This window comes from Bufo gargarizans, chromosome 7, assembly GCF_014858855.1.
Source record: "Bufo gargarizans isolate SCDJY-AF-19 chromosome 7, ASM1485885v1, whole genome shotgun sequence".
Classification (NCBI taxonomy): Eukaryota; Metazoa; Chordata; class Amphibia; order Anura; family Bufonidae; genus Bufo; species Bufo gargarizans.
In genome coordinates this window covers 52222694-52237528 of record NC_058086.1, presented here as the reverse complement: position 1 = coordinate 52237528, position 14835 = coordinate 52222694, and the positions used below count along the sequence as shown (strand labels likewise).

Here is a 14835-nt window from a genome sequence, read left to right as displayed (position 1 = left end):
TCCACTGTATATATAGAGGACACATACAGGGGTGTGTAGACTTTTTAAATCCACTGTATATATAGAGGACACATACAGGGGTGTTTAGACTTTTTATATCCACTGTATATATAGAGGACACATACAGGGGTGTGTAGACTTTTTATATCCACTGTATATATAGAGGACACATACAGGGGCGTGTAGACTTTTTATATCCACTGTATATATAGAGGACACATACAGGGGTGTGTAGACTTTTTTATATCCACTGTACCTGTAGTAACACACCTCAGTATAACAGGTCCCTATAGTCAAATTATTTTCCAGCTTTTCAGTCATTAGTTTGTTCTTTTCATTATTCTGGGCCACAATTCCGAGCCCTGTCTGTCGTTGGGGGAGGTGCTGAGGTTTTTTATTACATTTGTCAGAAATCTGGGGCGTTGAGCTTTGTGTTGCCTGAGAGTTATTGTAGCATGCATACTGGAAAACTAGGGGCCCACACTTTAGCTGTGGGGCCCTATGAGCCCTCTGTACACCCCCGTCCACCAGTAGATACTAAGTGGGAAAACTCTGGGTAAGGCCTCTTGCACACAAACGTTTTTTTTTTTTTTCATTTACGTTCAGTTTTTTTGTGTTCCATATACAGAACCATTCATTTCATTGGATCCTGCAAAAAAAACAGAAGGTATTCCGTATTCCTTCCGTTTTCGTTATAACATAGAACATGTCCTATTATTAAATAACGATCCGTGGCTCCATTCAAGTCAATGTGTCCGCAAAAAACCCCAGAATGCAGCCGTATGTCTTCTGTATCCGTTCTGTTTTTTGCGGAACCATCTATTTAAAATTTTATGCCCAGCTCAATTTTTTCATGTACTTACTGTTTAAACATTATTGTATGCTTCCGTTTTCGATCCGCAAAAAACGGATCACCAACAAGAACCAAACGGAAAAATGGAACAGAAGTGCAAACGCTACTGAAACGAAAAACGGATCTGTGAAAAACGGACCGCAAAATACTGAAAAAGCCATACAGCGGTGTGCAAGAGGCCTAAAGCGGACATGGAAAAGGAGTTTTAGCTGACAGAAGACTCAGCTGTAGCCCCCAGTGTCAGGCAGCTGCTGCCAAGGCCACTAAGATCATGGAGACACAGGTGACGAGGACATAGCACAGGGGACATTACCGGTCAGAGCGCACACGCAGGACAGTGTACAGCACGGCAGGGCTGTAGTGACGAGCTGAGCCTGCAGCAGAAGGAGCGACATAACAGCGCACTGTCCAGTCCGTAAAGATGAGACACGAAATGTAGCGGTTTATGTGCCAGACATCGCTGCGCTGATCACTGGACAGAGTGACTGTGGCGCCAATAAAGTCCTCCCCCATACACTGCACCATAGGGCGGCACATGGCGGGGGAGGGGGCTGCACATCATAAGAGATCGCAGCACGTCCCAGCGGTATCAGTTATGTTGGGGGGAAGAGAACCGCAAAAAATCCAGCAGTGCACACACGTAATATCGCAATGCATCTCCCAGGGCGCGTAGAATCACCGCAGGCCTCACAGAGCAACGCCAGATTATAGACGGAATGGCAGTACAATCGATGGCGACATTTATAAACCTGCATCGGCCGCTATTATCACGTGTGAAGTGTACAACTCAGTACGGGCAGGATCTCACACAACGGCCGCCACGCAGCACGGACACAACATGCACAAGCAGCCCCAGGGTAGAGCGTCGCGCAGCCGTCTACCTGCACCCACAATGTAACCAGCACACATCACAGGTTTATGTGCAGCGCAATTCTGAGCCAGCTACGTGGAACGGATCCGCAGTGCGGACTCTGGAATACGCTCCTTGTCTATTATCTGCGCAGATCTTCAGTGCGGATTGGTCGGGTCATGTGACTTGCAGGTCCTGAGGACGAAATGCAGTAAAAAATCCACCGCTGTGCGAGTCCTGACTGCGCAGTCATTGATCGGTTAAAGGGGTTTTATTATTGCATGCATTGGGGGCATATCACTAGGATTCGCCACCATTGTCTGAGAGGTGCAGGTGGTCCGCACCCACTCCTAGAACGGAGCCCGCAAAGTGAAGGAGAGCGACCCCTCATTCATTCCTATGGGAGTGCCGAAAATAGCAGAGCAGCGGCTCTTTCCATCAGACCCATAGAAGTGAAGGGAGCAGTGGGCGCGCTTGCGCTGTCACTTCCCATTCATGCGCCACTCAGCTATTTTCAGCAGTCCCATAGAAATAAATGAGGGGTCCGCTCTTCTTCACTCTGCGGGCTCGTTCTAGAGGTAGGTGCGTGCGCTTCATCTATACTCGCCATAAAAGCTGTCTTAATGCACGTGGTTCCTCATACGGTCACCGAGTGGGGGAGTGCGGGGCCGGTGTCGGGGAGAGAGGGGCCGATGCAGAGGAGTGCGGGCCCGGTGTCGGGGAGAGAGGGACCGATGCAGAGGAGTGAGGGGCCGGTGTCGGGGAGAGAGGGGCCGATGCAGAAGAGTGCGGGGCCGGTGTCGGGGAGAGGGGCCAGTGTCGGGGAGAGAGGGGCCGATGCAGAGGAGTGCAGGGCCAGTGTCGGGGAGAGAGGGGCTGATGCAGAGGAGTGCGGGGCCAGTGTTGGGGAGTGTGAAGCCGGTGCGGGGCCAGTGTCGGGGAGTGTGAAGCAGGTGCGGGGCCAGTGTTGAGGAGTGCGGGGCCAGTGTCAGGGAGAGAGGGGCCGATGCAGAGGAGTGCAGAGCCAGTGTCGGGGAGTGTGAAGCAGGTGCGGGGCCAGTGTCAGGGAGAGAGGGGCCGAAGCAGGGGAGTGCAGAGCCAGTGTTGGGGAGTGTGAAGCAGGTGCGGGGCCAGTGATGAGGAGTGAGGGGCCGATGCAGAGGAGTGCGGGGCCAGTGTCAGGGAGAGAAGGGCCGAAGCAGAGGAGTGCAGAGCCAGTGTCGGGGAGTGTGAAGCAGGTGCGGGGCCAGTGATGAGGAGTGAGGGGCCGATGCAGAGGAGTGCAGGGCCAGAGTCGGGGAGAGAGGGGCCGATGCAGAGGAGTGCGGGGCCGGTGTTGGGGAGTGTGAAGCTGGTGCAGAGGAGTGCGGTGCCGGTGTCGAGGAGAGAGGGGCCGGTGTCGGGGAGTGTGAAGCTGGTGCAGAGCCAGTGTCGGGGAGTGAGGGAGCGATGCAGAGGAGTGCGGGGCCAGTGTCGGGGAGAGGGGCCGGTGTCGGGGAGTGTGAAGATGGTGCAGAGGAGTGCAGAGCCAGTGTCAGGGAGTGAGGGAGCGATGCAGAGGAGTGCAGGGCCAGTGTCGAGGAGTGTGAAGCCGGTGCGGGGCCAGTGTCGGGGAGTGAGGGGCCGATATAGAGGAGTGCAGGGCCAGTGTCGGGGAGTGAGGGGCCCATGCAGAGGAGTGTGGGGCCGGTGTCGGGGAGTGAGGGGCCGATGCAGAGGAGTGTGGGGCCAGTGTCGGGGGGAGAGAGGGGCCGATGCAGAGGAGTGCGGGGCCGGTGTCGGGGAGTGTGAAGCTGGTGCAGAGGAGTGCAGGGCCAGTGTCGGGGAGTGAGGGGCCGATGCAGAGGAGTGCGGGGCCAGTGTCGGGGAGAGAGGGGCCGATGCAGTGGAGTGCGGGGCCGGTGTCGGGGAGTGTGAAGCTGGTGCAGAGGAGTGCAGGGCCAGTGTCGGGGAGAGAGGGGCCAATGCAGAGGAGTGAGGGGCCAGTGTCGGGAAGTGAGGGGCCGATATAGAGGAGTGCAGGGCCAGTGTCGGGAGTGAGGGGCTGATATAGAGGAGGATGCAGGGCCAGTGTCGGGGAGTGAGGGGCAGATGCAGAGGAGTGAGGGGCCAGTGTCGGGGAGAGAGGGGCCAATGCAGAGGAGTGAGGGGCCAGTGTCGGGAAGTGAGGGGCCGATATAGAGGAGTGCAGGGCCAGTGTCGGGGAGTGAGGGGCTGATATAGAGGAGTGCAGGGCCAGTGTCGGGGAGTGAGGGGCAGATGCAGAGGAGTGAGGGGCCAGTGTCGGGGAGAGAGGGGCCGATGCAGAGGAGTGCGGGGTCAGTGTCGGGGAGTGAGGGGCCGATGCGGGGCCAGTGTCGGGGAGTGTGAAGCCGATGTGGGGCCAGTGTCGGGGAGTGTGAAGCAGGTGCGGGGCCAGTGTCAGGGAGGGAGGGGCCGATATAGAGGAGTGCAGGGCCAGTGTCGGGAAGTAAAGGGGCTGGTGCAGAGGCAGTGTAGGGGGAGTGTGAGGCCAGTGCAGAAGAGTTCGGGCCAGTGTAGGGGAGTGAGGGGCCAGTGTAGGGGAGTGAGGGGCCAATGTAGGGAAGTGCGGGGCCAGTGTCGGCGAGTGAGGGGCCGGTGCAGAGGAGTGAGGGGCCAATTTCGGGGAGTGCGGGGCCAGTGTCGGGTACTGAGGGGCCAATGTCGGGGAGTGAGGGGCCGGTGCAGAGGAGTGCAGGGCCAGTGTCGGGCACTGAGGGGCCAATGTCGGGAAGTGCGGGGCCAGTGTCGGGGAGTGAGGGGCCGGTGCAGAGGAGTGCAGAGCCAGTGTCGGGCACTGAGGGGCCAATGTCGGGGAGTGCGGGGCCAGTGTCGGGGAGTGAGGGGCCAGTGTCGGGGAGTGAGGGGCCGGTGCAGAGGAGTGCGGGCCCAGTGTCGGGTACTGAGGGGCCAATGTTGGGAGTGCGGGGCCAGTGTCGGGTACTGAGGGGCCAATGTCGGGAGTGCGGGCTCAGTGTCGGGCACTGAGGGGCCAATGTCGGAGAGTGCGGGCCCAGTGTCGGGTACTGAGGGGCCAATGTCGGGAGTGCAGGCCCAGTGTCGGGCACTGAGGGGCCAGTGCAGAGGAGTGCAGGGCCAGTGTCGGGTACTGGTACGCGTTAAGTGCAGGAGAGTCCGGGCCGCTGTCGGGCGCGGTGTGGGGGAGTGCGGGGCCAGTGTCGGGTACTGAGGGGCCAATGTCGGGGAATGCAGGGCCAGTGTCGGGCACTGGTACACGGCAAGTGCAGGGCCGGTGCAGGAGAGTGCGGGCCGCTGTCGGGCGCGGTGTGGGGGTAGGCACATCCTCTGCCACAAATGACCCCGAGGTCATCGCCCAAACCGCGCGGACGGCGAGAAATCTCCAGAAATGATAAAGCCGGGACCTTCTGAGGGTCCATGTTCAGAGACGTGTGGATACACTGTGACAAATCCTCAGCTGTGAGGTGCATCCGCCCAGGACCGGTCTCCGCCCTCTAGATGTAAACAAGACTGGTCCCTCTCTCTGACTGCAAGCAGAGATCTTAAAGGGAACCTGTCACCGGGATTTTGGGTATAGAGCTGAGGACATAGGTTGCTAGATGGCCGCTAGCACATCCGCAATACCCAGTCCCCATAGCTCTGTGTGCTTTTATTGTGCAATAAAACCGATTTAATACATATGCAAATTAACATAAAAGAGTCATATCTTACTTGTGTGACCAGAGAAGAGTCATATTTTCAAGCTCTGACTCATCTCCGGTTAATTTGCATATGTATCAAATCGGTTTTTATACAAAATAAAAGCACACAGAGCTATGAGGACTGGATATTGCGGATGTGCTAGCGGACATCTAGCAACCCATGTCCTCAGCTCTATACCCAAAATCCCCGGTGACAGGTTCCCTTTAAACATATTGAGGAATTTCGGAGACCATCTCGCTGTTGCCCATAGCAACCAATCACCGCGCAGCCTCCCTTCATTAGCGGCGCTGTGATTGGCTGCGCCCCGGCTCTAGGCCGTTTCCGCCGCGCTCCCCTACAGTCTGTCAGTGTCACGACACACTGATCCGCACCTCCAGCTCCGGTGGCACGCGGCCCGCGTCACGTGACCTGCAGACAATAGGCCGCCATTAGCGCGGGAAACAGATCAGAGGTTAGAGGTCATCGGAAGCCGAGGGGCGTGCTCTGTGAGGGCGGGGCGTGGCTAAGGAGCGGGCGGTATAAGAGCGGCTCCCGGCGCGGGGGATACGATCTGCCATCTTCTCCCCTCACTCTCAGCAGGCGGCCCTCCAGTCAGTGAATAGCGGCACCATGACCGACGAAGCAACGGCGCTGCCGGAAGAGAAGTAAGTGCGGTCTGCGGGTGACAGCTGTCACGTGGAGCCCGGGTCTGCCGCTGCTCGGGCGGACTCCCGCTCCGTCACCGGGCGGACTGTGTGGCTCTCCCCGGCCGGCTCCGTACGGGCCACACAGTGAGGGCGCGAAGCCGGGATCTGTCCTGGCAAAGAGTCGATTGCTCGGCTTCCTATTGGCTGACGCAGACGGGCCCGCCGTCAGCTCGCCTGCTGATTGGCTGCTGGGCCCTCGGCGCGCTGCCTTTGTGTGACCAGGTGACAGCGCAGGGTTGGCGCCAAATGTCTGCGGAGCCGGCGTCAGGGGGCGTCTGGCAGCATCGCCTGCAGGGCCCCTGCCTGTGTCTGGACCTCGCACCTCCTGTGGCCCCTGATGGGAGCCGCTCCCGGCTCTAGTTCTGGGGGGTGTCTGGTCCATGTGCAGGGTTTCTGAGGGCCGCCATTGCTCTGGCAGGTCCAGTGTGTCTTTGTGCCAGTGCTGGTCACTTCCTGGTGTACTGGGCCACAGCAGGACTGTCTGCATGTTGTATGTAGCGTGACCGGTGCTTGGCATGTAGATGGTGACACGGCCCTGCACTTTGCCATGCACTGGTCATGCTACATACATGTAGACGGTGACATGGGTCTGCATGTTGTATGTAGCGTGACCGGTGCTTGGCATGTAGATGGTGACACGGCCCTGCAGGTTGCCATGCACTGGTCATGCTACATACATGTAGACGGTGACATGGGTCTGCATGTTGTATGTAGCGTGCACCGCTGCAGTCTTTGGCCTCTGTTCACACATGCAGCAGAGTCTGATGTGAAGTTAGCGATCCAATTGCGGTTATCACCTCGCTACTCACAGCAGAAGGTTTGTTAGTTGTCTTCAGTGTAAACCTCCTGGGCTCTGGACTGATACACTGTAACAAACAGGGCTGTATGATGCAGAGCATTGTTAGACCCCATACAATTGTAACAGACCTGCAGCAGTGAAGTGTGGCTGAGGACAGGGTTTGTTCCCGGCCTCCCTTCTCTGGGTGACGTAATCTGTGACTAGTGCTTAGTTTTTTTGGGGGTGGTAGATGCAGATCGGTGACATCACTGGATGGACCCCCCCCCCAGGAATCAGATGGAACGTGACCTGACTACTACAGATTGTAGCCTGACAAAGGGTTGTCAGGGCTGAGTAGCTGTGAAGGGGCTCTGTCTGATCCCTGTGATGTAGCAGAGCTCACATTGTTGCGGACACTCGCTGGTTTGGGTCATGTGGTAGGAGACATCTTGGGCTGAAATGTATGCACTTATATAGCGCTACTATATTCCACAGCACTTTACAGACATTAGCGCCCAACTGTCCCCAATGGGCTCACAATCTAAGGTCCCGATCAGTATACATGTCTAAAGCGCTGCAGAATATAGTGGCGCTATAGAAGTGCATTAAATACAATGTGGCATTTCTCCTTATCTCACACAGGATGGAAGAAGTTCCTGCTCCTTCAACGTCTGCAGAACAAGTTGATGATGGGTAAGGACCCCCCCCCCCCCCATCTGTCCATCAGTGCAGGACCTCTGTGTCCGCCATGTGCGGAGAATGACCCTCTCCTCCTTTACAGGATTGACGTGGATGCAGAAGCCAAGAGGCTGATGGCTGTGGGTAGCCGGGACCTGGTCATGAAGGATGTCCGCTCTGCCGTCAACGCCTTCCAGGAAGCCAGCAGTCTTCTGTGAGTGGAGGGGGGTGTTAGTGCGCTACTGCTCCGCTATCAGCCATTCGCATGTGTAAATGCATGGTGTTAATGGCTGCTAGGACCTGAGGGGAGCTGCTCCTGCCAGTTTAATGGTTTAGATGCCACTAGCAATAGTGACTGCCGCATCTAAGTCAGGGGCACTGTCTAGCCATTGGTACTCAACACTAACATCAGGTGTGGTGATGATGGAAGGCCCTGTCAGAAGCTGACTGGGTGTAATGTACCAGCATTCAGGGTGTCGCAGGGTCACATCCCCTATTCGCTGCTTTATTAGAAGGAAAAATCAAATGCGCTCTAAGTTGTGGGGTCTGTAACGGCCCGTCCTGTAGACTAGGCTCAGTGACGGTTGTATAAACGATTACGCCAGTAACAAATATCCTGGTCCAGACGGTGCTCCTTCCCTCCTGAGCCCTGCCTGCTGTACTTGGCTGGGGGCGTAGTCTCTAACCCTTGTCAACAAATGTGCAAACTTCAGATGTAGCATCCAAAGCGCATGTTTATGGCAAAGTGAAGATTTCTTAGCATTTAACCCTCTCATTACCAGTGCTGGAGCGATGGGCCAATATAAGATATGAGCAGTTCTCAAGTCCAGTTTAAATACACTATTGTTTTAAATAAAAAAAATTGCTTTTTGTAAGTTCATGAGCTTCAAAATCAGTGATGCATATATAAAATAAGTTTAAATTGCCCCCATTCTGTGTAATAAAAAAATAAATGCCTAAATAAAAAATTTAAATCATAGGTATCACCACGACAAAAAACGCCCATACTATTAAAATATATAAATTTCCAATACAGGGAATGGGGTAACGGATGAAAAGGATCAAAATGGCCAATTTGCCATTTTCATTGCTACTTACCCAAATAAGTAAAAAAAATATGATCAAAGCCCCACACTCCAAAATGGTATTAATAAACTACAAATTGTCCCATGAAAAATGAGCCCCCCCCAGCTCAGAACTATAGTTATGGGGTCAGAATATGGTGATGTAATTCATTTTCAAAGCTTACATTTATTTTTAAACTACTAAGACATAAACCTGTACATGTGGGGTATTGGGTCAGTGCAACTAGAGGAATAAGGGCATGGGTTAGTTTTGCCTCAATAGGGGGGGGGGGGGTTTAAAACACTAAAATGAGAACCTGGTATTCTAAGGGTTAAGTGCTGATCCACATCTACTTGGCTGTGGGGGGTGCACCCAGGATACGAGCGCCACCTTCTTCCAGAGGCGGATTATCTCTAATCAGATGTAAAATAAAAGGCAAAACTTCCTCTACTTCCCAGAAGTTCCTTAGGCTTCCCCTGACCTCACCCCCCTCCATGCATGTTAGGCAGACGGTCAGGACCTACCCCTTCAGGTATGTTGCCTAATGTCCCCTTCTATTCTTACAGGGGGAAGAAATACGGGGAGACGGCCGACCAGTGTGCAGATGCCTTCTACTACTATGGGATGGCTCTCCTGGAGCTAGCACGGTAAGAAGCCATCCCCTGCAGAATCTATTGGTCTGCTTGGTGGGGGCAGCCCCCCTGGCTTTTTTTTTTTTTTTTTTTTTTTTTGCGCTGACCCCTTTGTACTTTTGCTTCACAGAATGGAGAACAATGTCCTGGGTAACGCTCTGGAGGGAGTACCAGAAGAGGAAGATGAAGAGGCTGATAAGGACCCCAATATCCCCAGTGCCTCCAACCTCAATGGTATGTGTGGCCCCCAGATCTCTCTACTTGGGGGTCACGCCACATGTAGTGTAAATGCTGCGGGGATCGGTGCTTATTTGCTGCAGATTTTGCTCTGCATTGCAAAAGAGACGTTTGAGACGTAACCTGCAGTGTGGACTTAAGATCTTTACGTTTGGATCTTATTGCAGGTGTTCTGCAGCAGGCGCAGACTTGTGTCTTCATCCACTCTGCTACCGTCATGCTACAGACAATGCTGTGCAGCGTTTCTGCTACATATGGCTGTAACCCTTTGAGTCCTGGGTCTTTACTGTCATCAATATGTCACTTATGACTGGCACTGTCAGTGGTCACCACTGCAAAGCCCCCCGGGCTGTGATATCTCCAGAGTCTGTAGGAAAGACTTCTACAAAGGTGTCTTGGGGCTTGTCATGCACAGCTCCAGCCAGAAACTTGCATGTCAATGGCTGACTGCCTAGTGGGGGTTTCATCTCCAGTATTTATGGCTTATCCACAACTCTGCCCCTCATCCATTAAGTAGTCAGTGGGGATCACATCATGGACTACTACCCATGATGCTACCTGTGCATGTGCCCTACATGTTAGAGATGAGAATACCCTTTAAGCATCTTCTGCCAGTCCTGTGTGGTTGGCCAGTGCTTACTGGTTGTAAAGGGTTTATCTGGGAGTTGATGCAAACTTGATGGCAGGAAAACCACTGCGCACTCCAGTGCTGATCCTCGGGTGGCTTTTGCAGTGACTAGTTTCATCCATGAGATTGCAGTGGTCTGGTGTTGTACATGCTAGGGTTACTGACCAGTGATTAATGTATGAACAGCGTGTTATCACTGCAGGACCACCAAGTGTCGGCTCTGGTGTGTTGGGGGTTCAGCTGTTAACACCCAGACTGAATATTAATGTCGCTGCATAGTGACGGAGCCGCTAGTTGTTGCAGCACTTCCCTCAGTCCTCAGCAGAGTGTAGTAAAACGCATGCAATGTGATCAGAACTCAAATGTCTCAGTCACCTGTTAATGTCTCATGCTCTCATGGCTGTCACTAAAATGGAAGGATTTTTCTCAAACCTCTAGAGAAAGAAAGGGATGAGTTAAGAGAGCAGGTATATGACGCCATGGCCGAAAAGGATGAGAAGGCTAATGAGAATGGGGACTCCAAAGAGGCAAAGGCTGAGGAAGAGAAGGCAGAAGAGATGGAGTGTGAGAAATCCTCTGACGCTGCAGAGGTGAAAGATGAGGCTGAAGGAGAATCTGCAGAAGTGAAAAAAGCCACTGGAGCAGAAGGCAAACCAGAGTCCTCGTCTGAAGCTGCAGGTGAAAAGGCAAGCAAGACTGAAGCTGCAGGTGAAAAGAGCAAGATTGACAGTGAGGAGAGCAAGACTGAAGCTGCAGAGAAGGGGACTAAAGCTGCAGGTGAAAAGGAGAGCAAGATTGACGGTGAGGAGAACAAGACTGAGGCTGCAGGTGAAGAGAAGGGGACTAAAGCCGTGGGTGAAAAGAGCAAGATTGACGGTGAGGAGAGCAAGACTGAAGCTGCAGAGAAGGGGACTAAAGCTGCGGGTGAAAAGGAGAGCAAGATTGACGGTGAGGAGAACAAGACTGAGGCTGCAGGTGAAGAGAAGGGGACTAAAGCTGCTGGTGAAAAGGAGAGCAAGATTGAAGCTGCTGGTGAAAAGGAGAGCAAGATTGAAGCTGCTGGTGAAAAGGAGAGCAAGATTGAAGCTGCTGGTGAAAAGGAGAGCAAGATTGAAGCTGCTGGTGAAAAGGAGAGCAAGATTGAAGCTGCTGGTGAAAAGAAGAGCAAGACTAAAGCTGCTGGTGAAAAGGAGAGCAAGATTGAAGCTGCTGGTGAAAAGGAGAGCAAAACTGAAGCTGCGGGTGAGGAGAGCAAGACTGAGGCTGTAAGTGAAAAGGAGAGCAAGACTGAGGCTGTAAGTGAAAAGGAGAGCAAGACTGAGGCTGTAAGTGAAAAGGAGAGCAAGACTGATGCTGCAGGTGAAAAGGAGGGCAAGTGTGAGGCTGAAGCCGTAGGTAAAAAGGGAAAGACTGAAGCTGCAGAGAAGAACAAAACCAATGAGGGGGAGGCTGACTCTACACAAGGACCTGAGGAGAAGCCTGCAGGAACAGAGGACTCTGAAGCTACTGCCAAACCTGAGGAAACCCCTGCAGAAAAGGAAGACAAAACTGAAGGTGATGAGGCAGAGCCAATGGAAGGGGAAGAAGGAAACGGAGGTGAGGAAGTAGCTTTGGGTGGATTCCTGTTCCCTGAATGCACCTGTCTGGTGACCTGGCAGCGAAGGTCTGGAACGTTCCTGCACCTGAGTCTGAGATACCAGTCGTTACCAATCTGGTGGTGGTGGCACGATGGTTCTGGCCACACATGGCATGCATGACTCTTCACTCTGCTCCTTGCTGCTCATTCTGACATTTGCTTGTGTTTTGTTTTTCCTGTAGAGGAAGGATCAGAATCTGATGAGAATGAAGAGGCAGAAGAGAAGGTGAGTGCTGGCTGATGCTTGTGTCTATTGCTTTAATGGTTCAGAATAGACTTGGAAGCATCCATATGGAAAAATCTGCAGTAATTGAATACCCTCTACACTGCAAAGGGTTAAACCCACTGCAGAAAAGTTGACTCCTTTCACCTTCCTGCCACTGGTCTGCTGTGGACAGGGCAGGATATCCACCGTGTGCCCATACACTTGTAGCACTGCTGTCTTACTGGCAAACCCGAGATGCATCAGTCTGCGTTGGAGCTGTGTATGCTAATCATTGCTGTGGAGGCTTTTAGCTTCTGGTTTTGTAGATTATAACACTGAGCTTATTTCAGGAAAATGAGGAGGAAGAAGTCGGCAACCTGCAGCTGGCCTGGGAGATGCTGGACCTGTCAAAGATCATATTTAAGAGGTAAACGCCACAATAACCTGACACAAGGAGCTCGGCACTGACAGATGGCACTTGTAATCTATAGATGGGCTCTGTGCAGTTTTGGGCTCTACTTGCATCTCTCGGGCAACTTGCTTCAGGGATCTAAGATGTGCATTGTAAAGACATATATCCAGATCACCCTATAGCCTAACTATCTCCTCCACAGGCACCCGGACAAGGCCTCTCAGCTGAAGGCAGCTCAGGCTCATCTGAAGCTGGGAGAAGTCAGCATAGAGTCCGGTGAGTCTCCCTGGAGCCTCCTCTCTGCAGGTGATGGGATCCTTCATGATGTATTAACTCCTGATGTGTTCCGTCCTCCAGAGAACTACACCCAGGCAGTGGAAGACTTCCTGGCATGTCTGACCATCCAGAAGGAGCATCTAGAAGAGCATGACCGGCTGCTGGCGGAGACACACTACCAGCTGGGCCTGGCCTATCAGTATAGCTGCAAACATGAGGATGCCATCTCTCACTTCACACAGTCTATAGATACGATAGAGAAGAGACTAGGTAAGTGCATTGTGTAGCTGACCTGTTCAGACCCAGTAGATAATGGGGATGGTCTGAACAATGTTCATCTTACTCCACAGCTGTCCTCACAGAACAGGAGAAGGCTTCAGAGGAGTCCAAGGAAGAGACCCAGAAGGAAATGGATGAACTGAAGGGTCTGCTGCCTGATATCAAGGAGAAGATTGAAGACTCCAAAGAAGCACAGAAAACTGCAGAAGACACAGACAAGGCACTAAAAGAGACCCTGGTTAGTAACCTCACTGCATCCGAGCTAGTGACGAGGCTGCGGCAGTGGAACAGCATCAATATGTCTGAAAGCTAAGTGTAGATCAGATCCAGTATGAAATCTGAGCTGCGACCACTGAACTTAACCTGCTTGTTCAGTGTCTGGTGACTTGAATCCTGGAATGTGGGCCCCAAAGCATGCACTGACCTCCAGCACATTCAGTGATCACTCCCACTGCATCTGTTTAATACATTGATTTCCTATCAGGGTGAAACTTCCTCTGGATTTCCAAAAGAGAATGGCGGCACATCTACATCAGCTGTAAGTAATGCCTACATAATCTGTAAGTCTCTCAGCCCCTGCACTGGTGACTGAGCCTCTGTATCTACAGGCTGCAGCAGAGAAGAGCGGGGACTGCACTGTACCAGTAACCAACTGTGTGTCTGACATCTCTCATCTAGTACGGAAGAAGGTAAATGTATGTAATTTACACCTATAGTGCAGGTGACTAAGGGGGTATTGGAAGCGGCTCATATTAATGACTCGTATCCTCCAGAGGAAACCGGAGGAGGAAAGTCCCCTGAAAGACGCCAAGAAGCCCAAGCAAGAGCCTGTTGAGAATGGGTCTGGGAGCGGTGACGCTGTGGTGCCCACAAATGAGAAGGCCGAGGTGGGTGCTGCGCTGTGACATCCATACCCCTGGTACACTAGTGTTGTATCATAACAGGCCTCTATCTTCCACCCGCAGGCAGAGAACGAGACTCCCATGGAGACAGCCGCAGTGGAGAGCACTGCATGATGACTACCTCACCACAGACTCTGTACATATTTTTCCACTTTTGATTTTGAGCATCTTTTTGTAAAGCGAAATAAAGAATGGAATAAAAACCATTTTTTTGTAGTAACTTTTATCACTGCATGTGAAGCTCCTGGGGTAACATGGGGGGGGGGGGGAGGGAGGAGAAGAAGAGTTGCCAAAAAGGCAGCATAGCAAACTGCTAGTGCTTCACCACACCTTTTATGGATACAGCAACTCTCAGATACTTCTTGTGTACTGGATGGGAACATAAAGGTACGCATCTTTCAGATCTATGGTGACCATAAGGTCTCTGGGATTCAGAATATTGATCACTGAGCGTATGGTCTCCATCCGGAAGCGCTTTTGCTTGATAAAGCAATTTGGATGGCGTAGGTAGATAATCATCTGCCACTCACCTGACTGCTTTGGGACAAGAGAAAACGGCAAAGACCCCTCGACCCTGTTCGCGAGGGGGACCTCCTCTAGAGCTCTTTTGGACGTACTGGAGAACAGTCTCTTCCAAGACTAGCTCCTTGTCGTGGGCAAGGGGTTTTGTCAGGATAAACTTCTCCGGTGGGGGGAATAAACTATTTTGTAACTGGATGTCACTACATCCAAAACCCAGGGATCTGGAATTTCGTGAAGCCAAAAATTCCTGAAAAAACTTAAACCTGCTCTGACTGGAGTAGGATTGGTGGATAGTGCGACATGCAGCAGAACTGGAGGGGGTGGGGAGGGTGACTTGTAGAAGGCAGTCATAGGTCAGCCTTGCGGTCCTTACCGCGACCTCTACCGCATCTGCGGTTTTCAGGCCGTCTCTGGGATCTGGACGAGCTCTGATATCCCCCTCCTCTAGCTCTCTCGGCCTCGAAAGGTCTGTGGAAGGGACCTCCCCTTGTCAG

At 52.8% G+C, this 14835-nt stretch overlaps 1 protein-coding gene across 4 annotated transcripts; it reads left to right on the top strand.

The window, feature by feature from the left end:
- The first annotated feature begins 5755 nt into the window (after window positions 1–5755).
- On the top strand, window positions 5756–14025 carry LOC122943652 (nuclear autoantigenic sperm protein). 4 transcript variants are annotated; one of them, XM_044301556.1, is made up of 16 exons: window positions 5756–6049; window positions 7512–7562; window positions 7651–7761; window positions 9179–9259; window positions 9375–9478; window positions 10548–11371; window positions 11402–11705; window positions 11928–11971; window positions 12301–12377; window positions 12565–12638; window positions 12720–12908; window positions 12989–13155; window positions 13402–13455; window positions 13526–13612; window positions 13691–13804; window positions 13883–14025. In XM_044301556.1, exons 1-16 carry the CDS (start codon window positions 6015–6017, stop codon window positions 13931–13933), a joined length of 2367 nt encoding a protein of 788 aa, XP_044157491.1. In that variant the 5' UTR covers window positions 5756–6014; the 3' UTR covers window positions 13934–14025. The 4 variants fall into 4 exon arrangements, with proteins under 4 accessions (XP_044157491.1, XP_044157492.1, XP_044157489.1 ...); XM_044301557.1 differs by having other exon boundaries at window positions 5757–6049; window positions 10548–10910; window positions 11106–11705; XM_044301554.1 differs by having other exon boundaries at window positions 5757–6049; window positions 10548–11705.
- Window positions 14026–14835: the final 810 nt, after the last annotated feature.